At 39.2% G+C, this 24,625-nt stretch overlaps 1 protein-coding gene across 1 annotated transcript; it reads left to right on the forward strand.

Moving 5' to 3' along the window:
* The first annotated feature begins 1,177 nt into the window (after window positions 1-1,177).
* Window positions 1,178-22,625, forward strand: sema3e (sema domain, immunoglobulin domain (Ig), short basic domain, secreted, (semaphorin) 3E). Its single transcript, XM_085167909.1, has 17 exons — window positions 1,178-2,647; window positions 10,290-10,450; window positions 13,593-13,652; window positions 13,940-14,059; window positions 15,603-15,696; window positions 15,964-16,080; window positions 16,743-16,885; window positions 16,969-17,083; window positions 17,485-17,554; window positions 17,633-17,777; window positions 18,108-18,333; window positions 18,547-18,638; window positions 19,056-19,097; window positions 19,339-19,508; window positions 19,884-19,954; window positions 20,235-20,368; window positions 20,673-22,625. Exons 1-17 carry the CDS (start codon window positions 2,515-2,517, stop codon window positions 21,171-21,173), a joined length of 2,394 nt encoding a protein of 797 aa, XP_085024035.1. The 5' UTR covers window positions 1,178-2,514; the 3' UTR covers window positions 21,174-22,625.
* The last annotated feature ends 2,000 nt before the right edge of the window (window positions 22,626-24,625 follow it).

The following is a 24,625-nucleotide window of genomic DNA, read 5'->3' on the forward strand; positions in this document are numbered from 1 at the left end:
TAATGTAAGCAAAAGAATGCATTGCCAGACTATCTACATTAGACTCTTTAAATGGCTATTAATCTTAGGCACTGGCTTAAGAGATCGGAAATGAAAATGTTCTGCAGAAGCTTTCATCTGGAGGCAGAGCTAAAATATGTTCTTGCATTAATGCCTGGGTTCAAACTGATGAAACTCTGAGTCACAGTCAAGTTGACGGTGCCAGCTCCGGGAACTTTGACGATGAACAGTTGTCTCACGCTCAACAACAGATGAGAGTCTATAATTGCACCAGGCAATGAAATAACAGAGATAGTATATGTTACAAGACCTCCATATACATACAAAGTCCTTCTGTTCTGCAGGGAACAGGTGCAACGTGGGAGTGTAGTCATGATATCCTAGGGTGGTGAAGGGGCGTGGGGTTGCTGGTGCAGCTGCCACGTACAGCCTAATGCAATCATTTCTGTGACTGCATGTCTTTTAATTGCTATTTGTTGATGAGGACATTTTTATAGAATCTGTAATGTTAACACTACTGTATGTGCTGTTTTCAAGCTTTCTTTCTAATTATTAAGTCACATTTGTTTGTTTTGCACTCCCCTTTTTGCTGCTGTTAATTGACTCGGGGATCTCAATTATGAATGAGTACTGTCACTGGGAAATGTTCTCATTAAATCCCTGCTTCACAAATAGAAAAGCAATGCAAAGCAGACACAGATTTGAGAATAACAAAACAATTTTTTTTTCTGTAGTGACTGATGGGGTGCTAAGCATGGATCAGCACGACTTAATGTTGATGTCAACACACAGCCATGAGAAAGAACAGAGAAAAACAGATGTATTTCAGAGAGGTTCACAGAAGACAGATATAGATCTGCTCCAGTGGATTGACGTCTATGTTATTTTCTTGAAGGGTATCTGCACATTCAGTAATGACTCCAATCTCTTCTTGTGCTTATTTTTGCATGTTTCAGTAAGTTTTTCCATGTGTTTGCAAAACATGTTCAGTCAATCTTTTCTACAATGCTGACAAGACCTGGATACCTCAACTTAAACACCGTAACAGATACACAAGGGCTGCGGGAACCTGGGATAGAAATTAACTTTAGACAGACTACAGAAACAAAAGTCCTGGTAGGATCAATCAGAGAAGACGGTGCAGCATACACTAATAACAAGGTTTTAACGAACTGATGAGTTTGATGGATGGGGAGGAAGATAAAAAGAAAGAGAACCTAAGTAAGAAAGGAAAAATCTTCATGAAAGGAACCTTGTACATGGAAACCCATGGTAACAGTGGTAATGACTATCCACATGGAAACAAGCACAAAGAGGGAAATAATTGAAAATGAAAAGAAGTGCCAGTTAACCTTGGCTGTGGTCCATATTAATGCAGAAGGGGCAGGAGCAAAATGAAGGTAGTGAAGGAGTAGCGCAAGGGTAGAGAAGAAGTGGGGGTAGTCTGTAGAGTGACATTAGAGGAGGGGAAGTCTGCCTGGGAGACACACTGCACTTAATCCAGCTGCCTGGGAGGGAAAAACAGATCCTGAGGCAGTTTAGAGGAAGGAGCGGGCAATTTTCAGCCCTTCTATCTGATACAAACTCAGTCCGTTTCTAACCACACACACAGGCTTTTACTCAAACACACCACACTGTGGCAGGTGGCCTCTGCCCAGATCAGTAGCTGTGGTAGAAACCATCTCAAGTGAATGACAGAGGTTTCAACTGAGGTTTGGAGCCTCCCTGACTGAGCGTGAGCAGAGTTAGGAGCCGGAGCTTCACTTTCTTTCCTAGTGCAGAGAGACCGCACGTCAGGCACGAGGCTCTCCACTCCTCCCCTCTTCTTCTCATCCTTTGCTTGGGCTCTCGTCCAGAGAATGACTGGCTCCAGTGGACCCAAGAGGAGGAACACAGACTGAAGACAGAGCACACCAGCTCCAGCTCCAGATCTGCCTGTCTGCCCTCCTACTGGGATAGACTTATACACTGAGGTTTTACAAATTAGCATCTACACCTTTCTGGGATTCATAGATCTGATTTTTTTCTACCTTCTTTTCATTCATCACATCAGAAAGAGTGGATCTAAGCTGTTCATACAGACAGACAAAAAAAAAACAGACGGACTGACATATGGACAGAGGACAGTGAGCACTGCGGCGTGAATGTAGCAAGTGGACTTCTCTTCTCCCTGGTTACTAAAACCAAACAAGGATAATACCCAAAGCACTACCCTGTCCACAGAGGTAGTGGGTGGATGCAGCTTTCAGTCGACTGCTATAGGGGAAAGCAGAGGCTATATAGAAGCTGCAGAGATACACTGAGCCAATTCACATTGTTTTGATCATTAGAAAATGGACTGCTACCTCCAAGCAAGCTCTTGTTGGATTGTTATATTAAAGATTGTATCTTACTGAACAGTATTTGCAGAACGCTGCTGAACAAACACCTGTGGGCAATTTCTTTTTTTCCGAAGACCTCGGAGGCTGAGTTGAGACTCTGGACTTGCATGGCTTCTAAATACGCAAATGTAGAATGTGTATATCAATGATGATGGTAGAGTGCATACGGACTGTGTATCTCTCGCTGATGCTGCTGTATATTGCTCTGCTGGGCATGACACACACAGCACAAAGCATCAACCCAAGGATACGTCTCTCCAACAAAGGTAAGAAATATCTAATGTGTGTTTCTTTTCATTTATTTTGTCAATAAATATTTATATAGCATGCTTTAAAATGCTCCCTGTGCTTCATTAATATAGAGACAATCTGATTTGTCAAAAATTAGTCAGCGCACTTTGATTTTTCTGCACAGACTAATAACTGGAAATTGGAAATCAGACAGGTATAATGCAAAATCATTGTCCATACTTAATAGACTTCTGTTCTCTGCCAGTAGTCACTGCAGCATAGTTGATGACTGCACTAAAAATTTAATAGCTAATATTAGTTTTTATACATTTTTAAAGCATTATAGTTTAAGCTTAAGTTATACATAAGCAATGAAATGGTGCATCAATTGCTCAGTGAAAAAATAGTGAAGTTAAAAAAAGTGCTATTCTTTGGACGTGAGTTCAGGATGCTGTTAGTTATCATTACCGTGTAATGAGATGTTTATTGAAGATTTATGTTTTAACCTGGCACTGCGCAGCGTTGGCTCAGAGAAGACTGAGCTCTGCTTTGACTTTGGGAAGTGCACCCTTTTTTTCACCCACTGTTGATATGTAAGGAGCCTCCTTGTAGTTTGTTTTGGTGCCCCAGCCATGGTGGTTGAGAATCTAAAATGTGGCTTTCTCTCATGCTATACTGGTGGTGTGATGGAAACGTTGTTTATTTCTTTTCTTGGTGCGCGGGAATGTGCGAGCGTGCACGTGCCAGTTAAAGTGTGTGTGGGAGTTTGCGATGCCCTGGTATGTAGACTGATTTTTGTGTATCTCTTAGACAATAATGAGGGTTTTATCTTTGCAGATAAAACTCTTGAGTAAACACTGGCCTTTTCTCACAGTTTCTTTGATCTCTACAGCAACAGAAGGTGATGATTTCACATAAGCCTGTTAGTCATGGTTGAAAATAGGTGTGGAATTTGGATGGTCAATAACTCAAAAATACGTGTTAGGACTCAGTTATGAAAGCTGACAAGTCTGGTTCATCAGTAAGAGGGTGTGCTGTTTTGTGATATGTACTGCATGCGTTATTATTTTTCTCGTCTTTGCTCATGTGTCAGCAATAGCACAATAACTTACAATGAAAAGTAAGGCAAAGTTCGCACCAAAACAAATGTTAGAAAATCACCACTGATGTGCTTAGTCACAAAAAGTAGGTATTAATTATCATTGTTACTTTCGGTTTATTAATTTCCCAAGGGGACGAGCTGAGACACTCGCTGACATACCACCTAGCACTCTTTCTTTCTCTCTCTCTCGCTACATGCTCTGGCTAGCACAGGGGAGCTTGAAATGGCTGCAGTTGGATCCTATCATTATGGAATGAAAAACATCTAAGTCCTAATTTATGCCTCATGGGCTGTTCTGTCAGTGATTTTTTGCACACACCCTAAACTCACATATATGCATAAACAAAGAGAGACACATGTACAGGCGAAATAAATTCTGTAAATTCTTCACACGCTGAGAATTTGAATGCAGTTCAGGAAGATGGAAAGAGATGGATGTGGTTTTACTAACCTACTCCTAGAAGTATGACCATATTATCATAACATTTGGTATCAAAGCAGGTTAGAAAAACTAAATTCTTCTATTTAAGCGAAGGTTTAATAATGGGAAAGAAAATGTTATAATATCAATAATGAAATACTTGTATTCTGCTTTTGGTTAGATGGGCCGATCCATGATGTGGGATCAATAGAAAGCTCAATAAATGAACAGGTCAAATTTCCAGAGTTTGTGAGATTGAATTCCTCTGGGCCCATTACCATGTGTTTTAAAGATGGCATTACTGCCATACAGTATGGACCTCTCTGCGCTTTTATGTGAGCCATACTTTGCACGTTTTATGGAAGAATTATTCACTATTTCTTTTTTTGATCTTTTCCCAATGCTCTTTTCGAGACTTCTGTTCCATTGAAGACTTCTTTAAATGCATTTAAATTCACTTTAATCCCACTCATTCTTTCATGTGCTTACACATCCAGTTAACTCCGAGCTGTTACCTAAATCACATGGTGTATCGAGTTACAAACACAGACTCTGCGCTGTTTGACCGTAATCTTCTGCTGCAAAGATTTAAAAGACTTTAAAACATAACATAAAGATGTTAATGCATCTCAGTTGCTTGGTCTTTTGCCCAATAAAACTCCCTATAGCACAGAAAGCCCCCATTAGCGAGATATGCTGACCATAAAACAAAAATAAAAAAGATAATATTTGTTTTGAAAATTTTGGACCATGCAGTTTGGATTTGCATCATTCAAGGCGCTTGGCAGCAGGTTGTTTTTTCAGCTCTCCAGGACTGTGAAGTGAAATGAGCTCTTCCTTTAGGACAGCCATCAATTTTGCTGCTAATGAAGCTGTTGCACAGCTAGCATGTTGACAGGCTGCAGATAGGTGGTCAGACTTATGATTTATTTTGCTTCTTCCTCAGCACTTTCATCATACTTGGCCTAAGCTGCCGAGAGTTTGATGCAGCAGATTTCATAGTTTGCATAGTTCTAATGACTCAGCTGGAAAAAAAAAAAGTCACACCCAGAAACTTGTGCATTTAATTTATGAATAAATTGGAACAATAAATTGCTTGTTTAGCAAAGCTAAAACATCGCTTTCTCCTACCACACAATAGATACCTACACAGAACAGTAAAAAAAAAGGAAGAAAAATAATGACCATTTTAAAATAATTAAATTGACCAGGAATTTCCTCAGTCGTCTGCCAAGGACACATTTTCACTAAAGCTGTAAGCATTTAGTAACAAAAATATTTTAATGCAGCGAGTCAATAAAGGGGAAAAAGGTGTTCTGGCAAGGTTAAAATCATACTGCATATGACTGCTTTTATAAATAAACAGATGCACTTTCTTTATTATGTCCAATTGGAAACTTCAAGAGAAAGAAAGTAAAAAAAAAAAAAAAACAACAACTTGTGAGCTGAATTTTATCACTTACTATTTCTTTCACACGAGTGAGCAAAACATGCTTTTTATTTTAAAAAAGTAGGTATAGATAAGTAAATACACTGGTTGAGAAATGCAAAGCTTGTGCTTAGCATTGCCTTTCTTCAGTAGAAACTGTAAAACTGTGTGATTTGAGCAGAGGCAGCTGAGGTGCAAGCATCTGTGAGCACAGGTAGCAATTACTCATGTCCTTTGAAACTATAATTTTAGAGGTGCCACTCCAGACAAGAAAAAGCTCTTTCTGTGTACTTTACAATCTTGAAATGATGAATATGTGGGTGACTTTCATCTGGGGCTAAGATGGAAAACACCAGTGTGACTCTAGATGTGTTTGCCTCAAAAGAAATGGGGATTTTTGCTTCTTGTTTTTTCTACTTACATATAATATGTTAAGTGAGGAGTCCCATTATGTTTCTTGCCTCTGTGTGTGAAGAGGCCTATAATTAGCATTTACCACACTGCATTGCGGTCACAGCACAAGTCATACTGTAGACCTTAAATCAAACAGCTAGAAAATGAAGGGAATGGTGGCGTAAATCACACCTTTTAGGCTAGCACAGGAAAAGGGATCATCTTTCAGCCTTCTCCAGTCGCCTCTACAATCACCCTTCTCATATTCTCATTTTGTGTGTGTACATCTCACCATCATTTTTTTCACCCATTGTGTTATGTATGTGTTCTCTGGTTCATTAATGAGATGTCCAGAGGGGAAGGCAGCTGGTGAAACTCTAATATCCTTTCTGACCTTTTTGCAGTGAAGCGAGCATGAAGACTAGGTGAGTTAAGTTTGTAACAGAGAAGCATAGATAGGACAAAAATGGTTTGCCTCTGTAGAGTCTAAGCTGCAATGATATTACAAGGAAGGAGGATGAAGGATGGCAAAAGTGATGGATTCATTGTGGATATTGTTTGTTGAAGGCTGGTGCATCAAAGAGAGTAAATAACAGGAAAGGTCTCTCTTATTTCACTCTGCCAGCTTTGGGGGGAAAATAAGAAGAGAGGAGAACTGTAATAAATGGTTTCACACAATATTGATCCAAAGCGTTTTTAATGTCCCCAGCTAATTATATGCAGCTAATTATGTTCAAAAGAGTGAGCATCCACAGCCATCTGTAAAACACATTGGATGCTCTGTCATGGTTTGGGGATGCATTTCAGCCAGTGGTGTTGGAGAGCTTAGCAAATTTTTCAACACAACCTTGAAAAAAGTCTTGAAAAACTCCATATACACCACATATCCAGTATGATTCAATAAACCGCTAGTGTGGCTAAAGACTTGTGGACAGTACTGCATTCACCGTGCTGGATTTGACATTGAAATCAGTTTATACATTCTGGTCCTTTAACATACAGCGCCGATATACATCAAGTTATCCAGTAAGTCCTTCATTTTTATCTCAGAAGCCACATAGCCTACTTCATATATGACTGAAGGAGTAACAGATGGGGACAGGCTTTAATTACATGTCAGTCAAAGACAGCACAGTGATATATTCACAAACCTTGCGAAGAGATGAAGTACGTATGAGGTGTATGTATCTGCTTGCCTTTTGATGTGGTTTTTAGGTCTTATCTTAATTTATAACGTTATTCAGGAAACATACTTGCACTCCTGTCATTACAGAGAAGCACACTCTGTCTCACCCTCCACAGACACACCATGTGGGTTTCATTTTGCTCTGTGACATCATTCCCCCTCACACAAGGGAATATAGAAACACAAGGCTGTATACCGATAATGGCATAACACCACAGTTCTTCTGCTCCTGACCCCACCCCCAGGAGTTCTGCAGTCTCACTCAGGCTTTCAGGAGAACAGACCCCCTTCTCATTCTTTTTTACCCTTTAACAGTTCACTTCAATAATTCTCTTTGTTTCTGTTCCCGCACAAGTCCCATTACTCAGTGTAACATGCGTAAGCTTATTTTGCTGGAAATATGAGCCTGTCTACCTCAAGTTTAGGTTAAATGTGTGCTTAGTCCTTGGCAATATACAAAATTATGATAGATACTTTAATTTGTGTTTTTAAGTTTCCAGGGGAATGTTCTTTTTTTCCCTCCATGATCTCCTGTGTGCAGTTACCTTGGTTTATGTGGCCATAGATGAAATGCTGCTAAAGTACTGCTGCACACTTGGAGACACACGCATACACATACTGTATCCCCTCATGCAGCAAAACAGTATTTCCATACATGGATAAAAAAGAGATGACAAAGTTTATTTTGATTTCATCACATTAAATCTCCTTAAACATCTATCAGCACTCCCCAGACAACGGATGAAAGTGTGCGCCTTGTGGGAGTCCATTTTCTTTGTGTCTGTCATTTGAAGTGGGATCACAGGAGGGCCATGTGTCTCTTTGGCAAAGTTGCTGGTAGAGAAACACCCTCTTCCTCCTTCCAACTACTTAGCTGTTGGCTAAGGAGCTGTCACTGGCTGCAGATGGTGAGAGAGCGAGAGAGAGACAGAGAGAAGTGTGGAGAATTGTGGAAATCCCCCCCATTCCTTTATTCAGCCAGTGGGGTGGCATGCACTTATAATGACAGAGGAGAAATCTTTAAACGACTCCTCTGAAACATCTTTCAGTGCATCTGTATAATCAGAAGATCCACTGATTGTATTTTTGTAACTTCAACTGTAATTATAACATTTTTTATATGTGATTATAGCTTTTTAGAACTTGCATTTTTGCATTTCCTTTTCTTTTTCTTTCTTCAAATAAACATTGCTTACTGTAAAAACATTCCAGTTCAAAAGAGGTGAACACCATATATCTACAATGTAACAAACAAATCTACACAATTAAATGTAAGTTTATTTGCAGTTTTTCTTGTGTCTGTGTGAGAGAGAGACTCCTACAGGTCTATCTTTGTGCCTTGTTATGTGCATGTGTCCATATAAATCAGCTGCAACTCATCTTTATTGACATAGACAAGTGAAAAGCAGATCGAAAAATGGGTTTGACTTACACACTGTTTATTCCATCAGTTTAAATTGCCCTGTAAGTCAGTCATCTAAGTGAGTAGCTGCATATATGACATCACAAGAAAAAAGAAAGAGCTGATTGAAAGCCAGTGTTAGAGGATTGTGCTCAATGCAAGTCCAGCTTAGCACAGAGGGATCAAGGAGATAAAAAAATCTGCATGTGAGTGACACCAAAACTGAAAGAAGTCTGTGTATGTGTGGTGGGGGCTGTCTGTATGTGTATGTGTGTGGATTAGATAATTACAGGAAGCATGTCTGAACCTTGGCAGAACACCACTGCCACTCTCCGTCTCTGCCACCTAACCACCAAAGATTTAATTCTACTCAAACAAACTGTCACTTGTCTCCAACGCAGAAATCGTAATAGCAACAAAACATACACAATCACCCATTCCTCTGTGGATACCTAATCCTATTTTAAACAAATAAAACTTTCCACCGAGTGGAGTACTGTTGCCAAGAGTGATCTGCAAAATAGGATAAACACTCTCTCCTCCTATCTTGGAGATCGAGTATCACTAAAAATATACAGCGCCTAGAAAAACAAATCATACAATTACCCCCTGCAGCCGTGGCACGTAGAGGCACCTCAGCATTGTTTTAAATAGTCCAAAAGCTGGTACAGTAATATGATTAAGTAGGTTATTATTTTTTTTCTCTTCTTTCAAAAGGAGTTTGATGTACAGTGTGAAGATGAACTACCATTTTCATGAAAAGTAGGACGAATAAATGTGTTGTTGTTTTTTTTATTTTCACAAATTCTAGCTTGTCTGGTTGGCTTGACCTAAGGTCTCAAAAGCACCATTAACACACACCAGATCCCCTTTCTTCCTTTACGAGGGCACCTAGCCCAACCAATCATGTGTTAATGAAAGGTTTTTCAGGCCAGTGGAACCCAGAGGAAGTGCATGCCTCTGGAAGTCTGGGACTTAGTTTAAATCCCTCTCCCTCAGTCTTTCATGAAGATTACAGAGAGCAGGTATGGTGGGGCAGCCTGCCAAGCTCAATCTCAGGTGTGCATGTGGATGGGTGGTATTTGTGATGCAAACCGTGTTTGCTGGTGCGTTTATGTTTATATAAAATGACATGCATGTGATGGTCCACTGCCTCCTTTTTAGAATAAGATTTCAAATCACCTAAAGTAAAATTGACAGGGAGTGGCAGCTCATCTAAACTAATGGCTGATAAGGAGCCAGTTTGCTTTCCTGTCTGACAAAACTGCTTCCTCTCAGTACAAGAAACCATAGCCTAGTGCAACTCAAATGACCCTTCTATTATACAAAAGATTACTTCCTGAATCGTTTCAGCTTTTTTGCATTTTCAAGATGTAGCTAAAAAGAGTCATCTTCTAAGAAATCACTTATTTGTCATTTCTTTCAGATTTAGGGATGATGACCACTGTTGAAGTGAGATATAGGTATCACTGAGAAGGGAGACATGAGATGGAAAGATAACCTTTGCTGTCTGTGATTCTCATGGTGTTGGTATGAATCAAAAACACATGTTGCAATACGACCTTGGCCACTTGAGCAGTTGGGCTTTAGGCACAGGTTTCTACAGTTGTTAGAAATCTCTTGAGGAAGGGTGCCTGGCTGAAATTGACTTTCACTACAGTCAAAAAGCTACATACATGTAAAGTATATCTAAATGTGTGCTGTGTTTATTATTGTAATCAATTTATTTGTATTGTCTATATAGAGCTTTGGCAGCTGAACAGGACTTGGGTGTTCCAGAAACATGGAGTGTCACTTCAACCCCAGACCATGCTGCTGGATGAGGGCCACGAGAGGCTTTATGTTGGTGCCAAGAATGCTCTGTTCTCTCTTAGCCTGGACCAGGTTAACACACACCATGCAGAGGTGAGCCTGGTTTCTTTCTGTCCTGTCAGCAACTGCGATATTTAGACCCATAAGTCTATAGACTAGCCAAAATGAATGTAAACGCTTCTTTATCCGGCATGGGTTCAAAATGATGAGCTAAATATGGAAATGAATAAATAAAGAGGAAGTTTTTTAAAACTTACTGAAGAGATACATAACAACAGGCACTGTAAGGTTAAGGGGTGAACACAAAAACAGATAAATTATTTAAAAGTTGGAAATAAACTTATCTATAGAGACAGGAGGAGAGTGGGAGAAAGGCTAATTGGGAACATTTGGAAACGATTCGAGAATCACAGAGGCGGCGATAAGAATGAGACAGGATGCAACTAACACATCCCCCCTTTCTCATTTCTTTGTTTCTACATCCTCACCTCACATTGCCTGATGAGATGCGAGCAGAGGAGACAAAGGAGAGAGGAAGTGAAACAACAGGCATTTAACATAATGAGACAGCCTCGCTTCAGGGCCTTATTTTAAAGCAATGTCAATTAAATAGGAAGTTTGGCACAACTGCAATGCTTAGGCATCAATAAATTGTTTTGTTATAACTTAACTTCTGCTAGTTTTAATTATAATCACAGAATGGTACAATATGACAATATAAAGCTCAGTAAGAAGAGATCAATTGGAAGAACTGAACATGATTTACTGAGATAGACAATGAATGTATTTTGCGATTAGACTCAGATGACCCATCATGGCAGAATGGAATCCCAGCTGTGATAGGATTTAAAACAGGACCCCTGAAGTCTAGACGCTGGTGGTGGTGAACGCGTTACTGTAATCTGATTACTTTTTTCAGGTAACGAGTAAAGTAAGGGATTACTATTGCAAAAACGGTAATTAAATTACCGTCACTTTCCCGTAGGAACGCTGCGTTACTGCGTTACTAAAACCGTGATTTTTTTGCGAGAATGTCTCATGACAGTGACGTAAGCGAGTGCAACGTTCGTGACAACAGCTGTGCACAGATCAACAGTGGATAATATATCGAGTGCGGGAGAGAGTATGAGCGTGCAGCGTTTAAAGCGTGGAAGTACTGACCTTACTTTAAGTTTGATTCCATAAAAAGTGACAAAAACATTAGTGTCCGTTGTGCGTGGGAAGAAAACTTCTTTTTACAGCGAAAAAAAACCCCCCTAAACTTCCAAGCAATCACCGAGTGCGCTACGACGTAATGGGAAATTCACAGAGAAACTCGCGGATTCTTCCACTGACCGCTGCGGCACACCTGCACGAGGGTAAACCTCCGCCTATGCTAGTCCTTCTTTACAGGTGAAAATAGAGCAACAGGACCGCTAGTCTTTGATGTTATTTATTTTCTGCCGTGTTTTACTTGCATCTATTTGAAAAAGTGAGTGTAAACACACAAAAAATATATATTTTATGTGCTGGAATGTGCAGAAAATAAGTTTAAATGTTAAACAAATTTCTTCCAGTCTAAGAATGTTGCATATAATTAAATTTTTGCTTGATTCATAAAGTTAAAAGGTTAAAACTAATAAAACAAGTTTTAAAAAGAGACTTTTCCATTTGATTACATTTTGTATGATGGATTATGCAGAAAAAGTAGAATTGGGCTGAAAGATCTATCACTTTATCACCTATTCAGGTTGTAAATCGTGTTTTTAAAAAGTAACTAAGTAACTAAGTAATTAATTACTTTTGAAAATAAGTAATCAGTAAAGTAACGGGATTACATTTTTGGGGAAGTAATCGGTAATTAGTTACTGATTACTTTTTTCAAGTAACTTGACCAACACTGGTGGTGAAGATGAAGACTCAGGCTTGAATAGTGTTCTGGCTGAAGTGTCTGAGGTGGAGGTGGGGAGGAGGTGGGCTGCGCAAAAGACAGTCTGAAAGGGAGAACGATGGAGAGCACAGATTTAAACCATGGCTGGCTCAAAGCGGGCAGGTGAGAAGATGAATGGACTAGAGTAACGATGTTAGTTGTAAGACTGACAGTGTGGGAAAACAGTAGACAGGTAAAAAGAAAAGCAGCCGAACACCCAGCAAAGCAGGCACATGAGTGATTACAGCTCTTCCTTATTGAACTTACACATAAGCTTCATAAAGTTTAAACATGCAGTGGATCATCACAAATGCTCAATCAACATATGAATATAAATAGCACTTGAATAGTTGTTTCAAAACTTCTCCTCCCACCTTGGTTTGTATATTTAAGCCATGTGTCATGCCTCTTTTTTACAATGAGGGTGAAAACATTTCTACAGAGAGTACACCTTTTCATCTTTGATTTCTTTTCCCTCCTAGCAAGATTGCTCTCTGCTCTGGACTCCAGATGCATTTTAGGAATTAAGACATCTTTCAGCGTGGTGTGGTGAAATTGATTTCAGTCTCAGACAGGAGAACGGACAACAAAGGAGATGAAAAAAGTGTATTAAGTAACAACAAAGACCCGGTTCCAGTCTTGCTGGAGGAGCTATGAGCAGGGATGGTGAACAGGTGTATTCCTTTCACCCACAATGTATGACAGAGTCTTGACGTTAAATATATAAATCATGGTAAAAGCAGGAGAGAAGTCACTGGTTATGATATATGATCAACTGCATAATCAAAGTTTCGACTCTTCGTCAATTCTAGGCGTAATAATGAAAAAGAAAGATATTTTTTGACATTCTTACCACATTTCTCTTACAGTCTCCTAAAATTAAAAGCAAATATATATAAATGTTGTCATGGAAACAGTTATGCTCATGCAGACATCATAAAATACAAAACAATGGACATATGTTGCAGATGTACCACATGCAGGGTTTAATTGCAAAGTGGTTTAAAATTATAGCTTTGAAGCATGAAATGCTTGCTTTTCCAACTCCTCTTTCACAATTTATCTTCCTTGCTTTCTTATTTTCTTATATGTCATGTGGAAGGGACTAAGATGAGGGTAGAGAGAGAAGAAGCAAATGTAAGATGTGCAAACCGAGAAATGAGAAAACCGGAGAGAAAGTGAAGACACGGAAAGAGAACACACTCAGATACATCAATCGTTGACAGAAGACAGGAAAAGACACATCAGTGTCCATAACAGTTCTTTTGTGTGATATTTAAAGAGTGTAAAGAGTAAATGTGGGGGGACTGTTGTGCTGCGTTTCAGATCCAGTGGGCCAGTACAGACTATCAGGTGGAGGAATGTCTCATGAAAGGGAGGGAAAAGGTAAGGCTTCTGCAATAAAATATGACTGAATATACAGATGGTTATGTTCTTTGCTATAACTTGTTGTTATTATTATTGTTAACAGTAAGCACTAATGCCCAGCTGAATATTTATTGGCCCGATATGTATATGATTATGAACCTGAACATGCTTTATCAATATTATTAATGATCCAGTAACACCCTGGCATGTTTCCATTGCCCATTTTTCACTGTTTGGTCCTAGTGTAAAAGAACAACTCCTGACCCCTACCGACTTTACCTTCATCCTTGTAATTCCTCCAACAGCAAGAGTGTGCAAACTACATAAAGGTCTTACAACAGTACAACCAGACCCATCTGTTGGCCTGTGGAACAGGAGCCTTCAACCCTATCTGTGCTGCGGTCAGAGTTGGGCATACATGGCAGGTGAGCCCAGAAGAAAGAACCATATCATACCATACCACTAGGGCTGACCAAAGTGCTGTACAATCACACCAAACATAAAAGACAAACTCAGGTCAAATGGTAAAAGATACAGGAAAAAAAAACAACCAATCATTTTAGGAACCAAAAGTTTAAAAACTTAATTTCACACACTTCAAAGTCAAACAGAATTGTGAATTATGATCTTTAGTTCTGTTACATCATTCTAATTATTCACTTTCAATATTTATACTAAAAAAATAAGATGTTGGATTGGTTTATGATGGATTTCACAACGAGGTACTGGCATCTAATCCCAGGTTCTTTACTCTTAATGCTACCCCTTATGATAGATATGAACATGAAGTGTTTTGATAAAGTTTCAGCCCTGGGTCTGCTCTGCTGTAAAAACACTGCACATGCTGCTGTAGATGTAAAGCTTTGGTTTTGGAGAGCATAAGGCTTTGTGCCAGTGAGCGTCCATGTGGACCCTCTCTGCTTATAAATTTAGTGAGCAGAAGGAATAAGGTTTCCGCCCTGCATTCCAGCACTTGTCCAGTAGGTCAACCAAGCCAGGGATAGCTTCCAGGCAGGAACCACACTCAGTCATCACTCAGGTCATTGGAATGCTCATAGCTGAGCACAAAACTCAGATATGGCTGATTTATGTAAGCACAGAAAACTTACATCCCAAATTGCCTCCCGAAATCATGCATGTAGTACTTGAGATTGTATTCAGTCTTTAGTTACCTTTAATTTTGATCTTACTAATGTATACACTAGGAAAACAAAGATTAATAGATACTATTGAAATCGATTATGCCAACCAATGACCAATCAACTGAATATCAGGTGGCTTAGATGTTTCAATAAAAGCACAAATCACATACCAGAGTACAGACTAAGAGTACAGTAATATTGATTAGATGTATTTTTGCTATTTTCCATTTAGTTTTGATAGGCCACTTCTTATGATGAATGAGTTTAACCCCAGAACTGGCTTCTGTTACAGTCATGCGTAGGGCGGTAGTCACCTCACAGCAGGGTTCTGTGGCTGCACATAAATCACTGCAGTATATGACATCTCCCCTGGACTGCCATTGACTGTTAAAATCACTTGTGGCCCACAGCATATGAGCTGTGGCTCTATAGGGAGTTCAGATCTGTATTTGTAAGCATGTGTGGGTCTGTTTGTGTGTGCATACTTCAGCTGTTAGCATCTGAACGGTAAAAGTGGTGATCTCATTATGAAATAAGAGTAGAGAATAGCTGGTTATACCCATCCAGACAGAAGTCCTCCATTTGGTCATCCATCACTTGTTGTCTCATCTATCTTCCTCCCTCATTCTAATCCATCATTTTCTGATCTTTCCTCTCTGCAGTTCTTTTCGATTTATTCCTCTACACATCAACTTATGGGATTTGCTTAGGTGCTGTCAAAGCCTTTGCGCAGGAGTAACTCTTTAGTGTGTGTTTGTGGCCCTGTTTTGTGAATCCCTGTGAAAATAACTACACATATATCAAAGTGTTTGCATGTTTTCCTCAGGACAGGCTGTTTGCTCTTGAAGAAGAGAGCATTACAAGTGGCAGAGGACGAAGTCCATATGACCCCAACAGTCCCTGCACATCAGCGTTATCCAGTAAGAACTGCTCAACTTATCACTCAACACCTCCCCATCTGAGGTTAAAAGTTAAAGGCTCAGTTGTGAAATGACCATGTTTTCATTTTAGTTCCATGATAAAGCATGTAAATCTCTGGCCAGTAAACACTGCCACCTTGTGGTCTTTTTATTTAATTTATTTTAATAAATAATTATACTTTATATCGTTTTAATCACATTAAAAGAAACTGCTGTTATTTTTTAATAGCACTGTTGTTACTTTGTGTCTGTCCATGTGTATATTAGGAGGAGAGCTTTATATTGGCCTCTACACTGATTACTGGGAGAACGATGGTGCTTTGTGTCGACTTAACAACCAGACCTACACACGCACAGAAAGAAACGACAGATCCCAGCTAAATGGTTGGTGTACATTACAGGATTGTAATAACATGTCCTTATTAATGCGAAGGGCAAATATGTCCATATGGCGTGGCAGTGCAAACTGTGACCTACTCGTGTCGAATGTGACGTTAACTATCTGGCACACATGTTTCTTCTCAAACATAGCTTCAAGGCTTATAATCATGTTAAAAAAAGATGCTTGTGATTTACACTACATAATTAAAGTCAATATACACTGATTAGCCACAACATCAAAACCAGCTGCCTGGGTGTCCTGTGGTTTTGGCTCATGAGCATTTGCAGCAAATGCACTGGGTCCACTAGTTTGTGTGGTAGGGCCTCTTGATCTGACTTGCGCCGGCATGTGCCACAGGTACTCAATCTCAGTAGGACCTCCAGAGTTTAGGGGCATGCACTCTTTGTTGTATTGTTAGACACTTTTGCTGGGGAGGTGCAATGAGGTAAATTGTCAAGTCATTTTTATGGTGTGGGAGGGGTTTTAATGTTGTGGCTGATCAGCGTAACTGTGCTAATTAGTACTAGCTTTGAGATTTTTTTCATATTTATTATATGTTTTCTTAATAAATCATATATTCACATTTATTTTCCTAAAAAAAAATTGTTCATATAACACTTTTTTTTAATGTTTCACTGTATGCAACTAATTCTTCTTCCTACAGAACCCAAATTTGTTGGGTCAGCAGTTATACCTGACAATGATGACAGAGGTGATGATAAAGTTTACTTCTTCTTCACTGAGCGAGAGATGGATGCCGAAGGTGTGACCAAGGCCGTTTATTCCCGTATTGGACGGGTCTGTGCGGTGAGAATACTGCAGAAACAAAATCCAACCAAAATGTTTATCTGACCGTGACATTAAAACCTATACATGCCTTTATCTCTCAGAATGACCAAGGAGGACAGAGGATGCTGGTGAACAGATGGACCTCCTTCCTGAAAACTCGTCTGATCTGCTCTGTGGCTGGACCCAATGGCATCGATACGCATTTCGATGAGCTCGGTAAAGAAACAACAAAGCCTTACAAGCCACGTTATCTAATGATTGCTTTTTTTCTTCTTCTTCTTGTTATATTGCACCCATCCACGTTTACAAGTTTCAGATGTTCATCACATCGTGTGTCAATGTCTCATTTATTACTGCCTTTGCCACACAAACCATCCCATTTAGAGGGAAAAAATGTGATTAATGAGACATCATGAGAATAAATGAACAACTCCCACTGCTTTAATGGAGATGTCAAAGATGCATTAAAGACACATCTAACCATCTGCATGAAAAAAAAATCTTTCTCTAAAACTTTGAACTAAATTTTAATGCCAGCATGCTAACATACTCAGAATGGCAATGATAAAAGACAACAATATATACACTAAATCTAAATTATACATTTTGTGTTTCAGAGGACGTGTTTGTGCTCAACAACAAGGATGAGAAAAACCCAGAAGTCTTTTGCCTCTTTAGCACAACAAGGTGAGAAATAAAGATGTCAGCATTTTATTAAAGAATTTCGCTCTCTATCAAATTTACTGATGAACCCTTTCTTTGTAGTACGGTGTTTAAAGGTTATGCAGTCTGTGTATATCACATGGATGACATCAGAGCAGCCTTCAATGGGCCTTTCGCCTTCAGAGAGAGACCTGAGCATCACTGGACACCTTATGAGGACAGAGTCCCCTATCCTCGACCTGGATCTGTGAGACCCAAATTTGAAATAAATCACCTTTATGTGATTTAATTAACAGTTTCACCAGCATTGTTTATCGAGGGCACTCTCCTATTCTCCTATACATCCAGTCTGTGTTCAGAGCGGATGTCCTTTAAAATACAGAGTGCTAAAAGAATGCAGAGCAGTGTCAGTAAATGTCAGCACTGTTATGGCTACCTTAGCAGGTCATGCCAGGGCAGTTTGAGCATGACTAATGCGTATCGGCTTTTTTTTTTTTTCAACTTATGCAGTGATGAAGCAATTAATAGTCTTTGCTTATCTTTGTCCCATCCTCTTCTCTATTTGCTTACATCACAGTGTGCCAGTAAAGTGAACGGTGGTGGCTTCTCCAGCTCTAAGGAGTTTCCTGATGAGGTCCTGCGTTTTTTGCGTTCTCACCCAGTCATGTATAATCCAGTCCTTCCGCAACATCATAGACCAGTCCTATTACAGACAGAACCAGGCAGAAGAAAGTTGACCCAGATTGCAGTTGACAGAGTCCAAGCCCAAGATGGACACTACCACGTTCTTTACATTGGCACAGGTATAGGCACTGTACTGGACTGCATAAATCCATGCAAAACGTAGTAATGAGTATTTCATCAGAAAAACACCAAAGAAATTTAATAGGTGTTCTGTAAAAACACAAAGTTGTTGCATAAATAGTTTTAAAACAACATTTTCTTACCATTTCACACATAACTTTTTTGTTTGCTTTTGTTTGCAACAGTATAATGTTTATCTCTCCTTCTGTTAGATGACTCAGTGGTGTTTAAATTTATCACCATCTACAACAAAGACACAGATACTATGGAGGAGGTGCTGCTGGAAGAGCTAGAAGTTTTCAGGGTACCGTATTTTTTTGCTCCAGAATGTGAAAGCAAAGTAGACTTTGTTCCCAAGTGAATTCAGCATTATATTACATCCACACCATAATTCAGTTGCTGCAGCGACACCACGAGAGGATAATGATTTGCTGATTTGCTTGCTTTCGATCATCAGAAGAGTACAAGTGTGATTGTTCAACCTGACAGCTGAGAGATCTTCATTATAACATGAATACATTAGCTCTTCTCTACTAAGATCAGTTACATCTGAAAATTACTCAACAAGAAGTGGCTGCTGCTGTTTTCATTAAGAGCTGATTTGGTATGGACAGAAGAATGACAAGAGGCTTTCAGCTATGTTTTTTAATAGCATACAATGAACCAACCAATTATTCAGCTTTATTCTTAAATAACAGTAAAGTTTTTCCCTTTTTTGCAGGTAAAAACACCAGTGAGAGAGATCCTAATATCACCTAAAAGGGTAAGACAATAATCTGAATAGTTATTTGTGTTACTAATGCAGTTCTGCAGTTCTCCTGTTTAGCCACAAGATGATAACATTGTGACAGTATGCATAACACTGTATTGACATGATCTGCATGATTGCCTGTGCGTTGTTAAGTAGATCTGCCGGTTGAGGAAAAGACATAATGTATATGCAAAGTCTCATTTTAATTAGCCTGCAAATCAATTCTAATGGGCCACATTTTTTTGGTTCACAGCAACAGCTGTATGTTGGGTCAGAAGTGGGTTTGGCTCAGGTCAGACTGCATCAATGTGACCTCTATGGTTCAGAATGTGCTGACTGTTGTCTGGCCAGAGATCCCTACTGTGCCTGGGATGGTATCACCTGCTCCAGATACTACCCTGCTGGAGTCTACCCCAGCAGGAGGTAACAGCATATACACACACCCTTCAGTACAGGAGTCATTTTCTTTTTATCGCAAATGTCTGTAAGAGCTATCATCTGTTTGCACCTTTAATAGTAGACCCCCCCTTCCTCGGGTTCCATTTCAGGATCTTGCACTGAAAGTCACAATGCTGTGAAGCTGGTTTCCCAAGTCATTATCACAGACACTGAGAGACATGCCAACCAGATGTTATGTAATGCCAATCAGTATGCACTTGATCACCCTCTTCCTCTTTTCATCTTTGCTGCCCTCTTTTCCCCACGCTCACATTCTTTCTGTCTTTCTTTTCACCCATCGCTTGCACTTTCATCACATGTTCAAAATTACTCCCTTTTTGCTTCTCTCTCACTTTTTAGCAGGCGATTCAGGCGGCAGGATGTGCGCCATGGCAACGCTGTCCAGCTGTGCAATGGGCTGCAAATTGATGGTTAGTGTATAAAAGAACTGTGGGATGTGCATGTTTGTGTGGGTGTGCATGGCCACTTGCCTGTATTTACTAGAATATTAAAAATGTTGTCAGACAAATATGGTTACATGTTACAAAAACCGTTTGAAAAAAAAAAACTATGTGATTGGTGCACTTGTGCTATAGCAAAGGAACAATGAACAATTCAATGTACATTTACCAACTAATGAAAGGTCAAAGCAGCTCAATGTCATTTTTCTTGCCTCACTGTGTTTTATGATGTGTGCGTATTGGTGTGTAGATGAAAAATGGCACAGAGCTAAAGACAGGCTGGTGTACGGGGTGGAGAGCAATAGCACTTTACTGGAATGTGTCCCGCGATCACTTCAAGCCAAGGTCCTTTGGTTCTTCCAGAAAGGAGGGGAGAACCATCAGGTAAGTCTGATGCATGTTTAAAATACTACGAACATACTTGTATTAAGTATGTTATTGTGATAAACAAGTTGTCGCATTTACTTAGATGACAAGGTTCATAGATTGTTACAGATTTAAATGCTTATATCTTACATTCCATCTAATGCTGTAGTGTAGAGAAACTCAGAAAGGTTATATTCCTAAAAATCTTTTTTTAAAAAGTCACTGAGTTATGCATATTATTAAAATACTAACATTCTGTCAACCTAATTCATAAAATGACATCAGTGGCATAAAAAGTTGTTTTATCTCTTGCTTCATGTAGGTTCAAGGTGATGAACGAGTTGTTGTGACCTCACATGGGCTGCTGTTCTTACGTGTTAGAGGCTCAGATGCTGGTGTGTACGTATGCCAGACGGTGGAACACGGATATGTGCACACATTGCTACGTATCACTCTACATGTGCTCAGAGGAGAGAAGGTGGAATCAGCAATCCACATGGTCAATGATGGAGATGGGGCAAAAGCAGCGGCTTTGTGTCACTCTTCCATGGGTCCTCTACCACGCCCCAGCATCAGCCCCAAATCTCTGGCACCATCCCTGGCATCTGGCTCCCACTCCAGGCTGTGGTACAAGGAATTCCTCCAGCTGATTGGCTATGGGGATGCTCAAAAAGTGGAAGAGTACTGTGAGAGAGTGTGGTGCTCTGATAAGAAACGTAAAAAGACTAAAAGAAAGTATGTTCCTCTGGCTGGTGAGAAGAGAGTGAAAGGAAAGGGAGGGGAGAACTCCCACAGAGCTCCCAGGCACACCTTGGACACCTGAGGAGAACAGACTCACTGCACATACATACATGCACTCACACACAGTCTAAAGGTCAGACTCGCTCAGTGTTTGCACCATGTAAAAGGTTTTCACTTTGCTTTCGACAAGAGCAGTACAAAAAAAAAAGAGAGAAAAAGAACAGTAGCAAGCTGCCTCGCTGTTGTAGCTACATTTATTACTGAGTAGTTTGACTGTGTTGTTTCCTCTTGTTTAAAAAACACTCTGCCTTTTTTTTTTTGTCGTATAAACTTATTTTTGGCGCCGATCAACATTACAAACTTAAGTGTCAGTATGGAGAAAGTGACCTGGAAGCATATGGACAACAGCAACATTGCTTCAAATCTGAAGAGACATATGTTAATATCCGCTCCCTTGGATTGATCCCAGCTGTCAATTGAAGCGCACACAGAGGCTGCTTTACTTCTAAACCAACGGTAAAATTCAGCAAACTCTTACGGCACATACAGTACCATGAGAGGGAACAACTGCCTTTTTACCTTATTTGTTACTACGGTAACTTATTTTCGTATTTTATTTTTCTCTGTGTACTTTAGCTTTTTAGGTGTCATTAACTGGAGAATATGTTGTTTTTGAACAATGAAAAATAATTTGAGCATTATGATATTGCTATTTTGATTAGACTGCAATCATGGCTTTGGGGTGTGTAGTTACAATGACCACAATACAAAGCGTGTTGTGATGCCACTGTTATGGATATTTGAGGCATGTTTCTGTTACAGTTGCACCCTTGATGAAAATAATTACTATCTAAGCACTTCTAAAAGTTTTTACATTGGATGAAATGTGATCTTAGTAGTGGATCTCATTGTTGCTCTGTGTCTGCATTTATTATGTGTCTACTATTGTGATCAAATGTACCAACAGTATTGTGTGGATTGTATGCTGTATTTATCTAAAATTCAGGGTGGTCCTTATGTGCATATCTGATAATTATAACTGTGTATTCCAAAAAAGATTTTTTTTTCTCTTTCCTCCTTTTGACACTCTTTAAAGCCACATTATGATTTTGTTTCTCATGAGTGATGCTGTAGATGGGCTTTACCGCAAACAGTAATGTACATCACCAAATTTCTCTGTGAAAAAAAACACCAAATAAATAATAGGGTCACTATCCAAGCATATCATTAGCAAAACTGATGAGTCGGTATGTATATTCAATTTATCCTGGAATGACACAAAAAGAAATGATCTTACAGTGAAATATACACCGTAGTTGTGTGGTAATTACTCCAGGGGACCATATTTCTTCTTTATTATTTATTTCTTTTCTTTTCTAAATTGTTTTGATCTTTGTGGTATGTGATTTAAAAAAAAATCCACTTTTCTTTGTCAGGCCTTAATGTCACTTATCATTCACCTTGAGTATTCTTGATAAAATGTTGTGTCTGCTATACCCCCTATAAATTCTTGTCATTAAAAAAAGATGGACCATGCTTCCCTGGTGTCACCTCTGTAGTTAAGCAATCAATAATGGCAACGCATACTCCGAGTGTGTGTAACAGCATACACACACAAACAGATGGAGAACGTGGTTATGCAGTAGTCATATGATTAAAACAGAAATGAAAAAGACAAAACAAATATATATATAATAATAATATATATATTATTTTTTATAATAATCTACTATAATATAATATATGTTTATATTTATTTTACCTCTATTATCTCTCAGCAAGTAGAACTTCTTTTTTTTAATATCAACATTAAAACAACTGAAATAATCACAGCAAGATTTTCCTATATTTTATTAAAAAGAAAGCACACCAAATGTACCGACAGTATTACGTGTATCGTATGCTGTATGTATATTGTATACTATTGTATGGTAGCACACAATCTGTCAGTTCTAAGGTTTTACATATCAGGGCATCATAAAAATCACCTGGTCCATAGCGGCATAGTAGGTCTTAAAATTGGGTAAGCAACACATGGCATATTACACTGTGCAATTATTTAATAAAAATTAAGCCAACATGCAGAAGAAGTGTGTGAAAAATTAGTACACCCTCACTGCTTCCGTAAAAATTGAGAGTAAGTAGCAGCCTGGTGCTTATGATCAAATGCACTTCATTGTCCTTAAGTGCGGGCACCTCTAGAAAAGCAGTTCTGACAGTTTGTTGGTCTGGAGCTTTTAGATTTACAAACATAATCCAAAGAAGGAAATGGAATGGAAAGCAATGACCTTAAAGGAGCAACTATTGCCTCTAATCAATCTGGGAAGGGCTATGAGACCATTTCCAAGCTATCTGAAGTCCATCATTCTACAGTGAGAAAGACTGTTCACTAGCGGAAAAGATTCAAGACAGGTGTCAATCTTCCCAGAGTGGACATCCCAGCAAATCCATCAGAAAGCAAGACTGAGGATGCTCAGAGAAACTGCAAAAAAGAACTACATGTCAGACTCTGTAAGCAACAATCAAAATACCAAATGTTAAAGTTCAGAAAAGTGCAATTTGCACTGGATACCTATGGCTTGTTTTGAAGTGTTGCCAAGAGAAGGCCGCTTCCCGATTAAAAGAATGTGGTAGCATAGTTCAGGTTGGCCGAGCTGCACCTGAAGAAAGTACAAAACTTCTGGAACTTGATGTCCTTAAGACCAAAGTGGAGATGGCTGGCCATGAACCAAAGCCCCACTTTTTTTCTTTTTTTTTTGCATTTATATTATAGTCAGTGTTGGGAAGGTTACTTTTAAAATGTATTCCACTACAGATTACAGAATACATGCCCCAAAATGTATTTTGTAACGTATTCCGTTACATATTCCAAAGTAACTGTATTCTGAATACCACCTTTTTAAACGGCAACTGTAACATATACAGACACTATCTCTACTTTTAAGATTAGGCTTAAAACTTTCCTTTTTGCTAAAGCATATAGTTAGGGCTGGACCGGGTGACCCTGAATCCTCCCTTAGTTATGCTGCAATAGACGTAGGCTGCCGGGGGATTCCCATGATGCATTGAGTTTTTCCTTTCCAGTCACCTTTCTCACTCACTATGTATTAATAGACTTCTCTGCATTGAATCATATCTGTTATTAACCTCTGTCTCTCTTCCACAGCATGTCTTTTATCCTGTCTTCCTTCTCTCACCCCAATCGGTCACAGCAGATGGCCGCCCCTCCCTGAGCCTGGTTCTGCTGGAGGTTTCTTCCTGTTAAAAGGGAGTTTTTCCTTCCCACTGTCGCCAAAGTGCTTGCTCATAGGGGGTCATATGATTGTTGGGTTTTTCTCTGTATCTATGAAGCGCCTTGAGGCAACTTTTGTTGTGATTTGGCGCTATATAAATAAAATTGAATTGAATTGAATTAACAGAATACAGTTACTCATATTTTGTATTTTAAATACGTAATGGCGGTACATGTATTCCGTTACCTCCCAACACTGATTATAGTGCAGTATGTATTTACCTGTATAAAATGTCACCGTC

Source organism: Neolamprologus multifasciatus, chromosome 7, assembly GCF_963576455.1.
Source record: "Neolamprologus multifasciatus chromosome 7, fNeoMul1.2, whole genome shotgun sequence".
NCBI lineage: Eukaryota > Metazoa > Chordata > Actinopteri > Cichliformes > Cichlidae > Neolamprologus > Neolamprologus multifasciatus.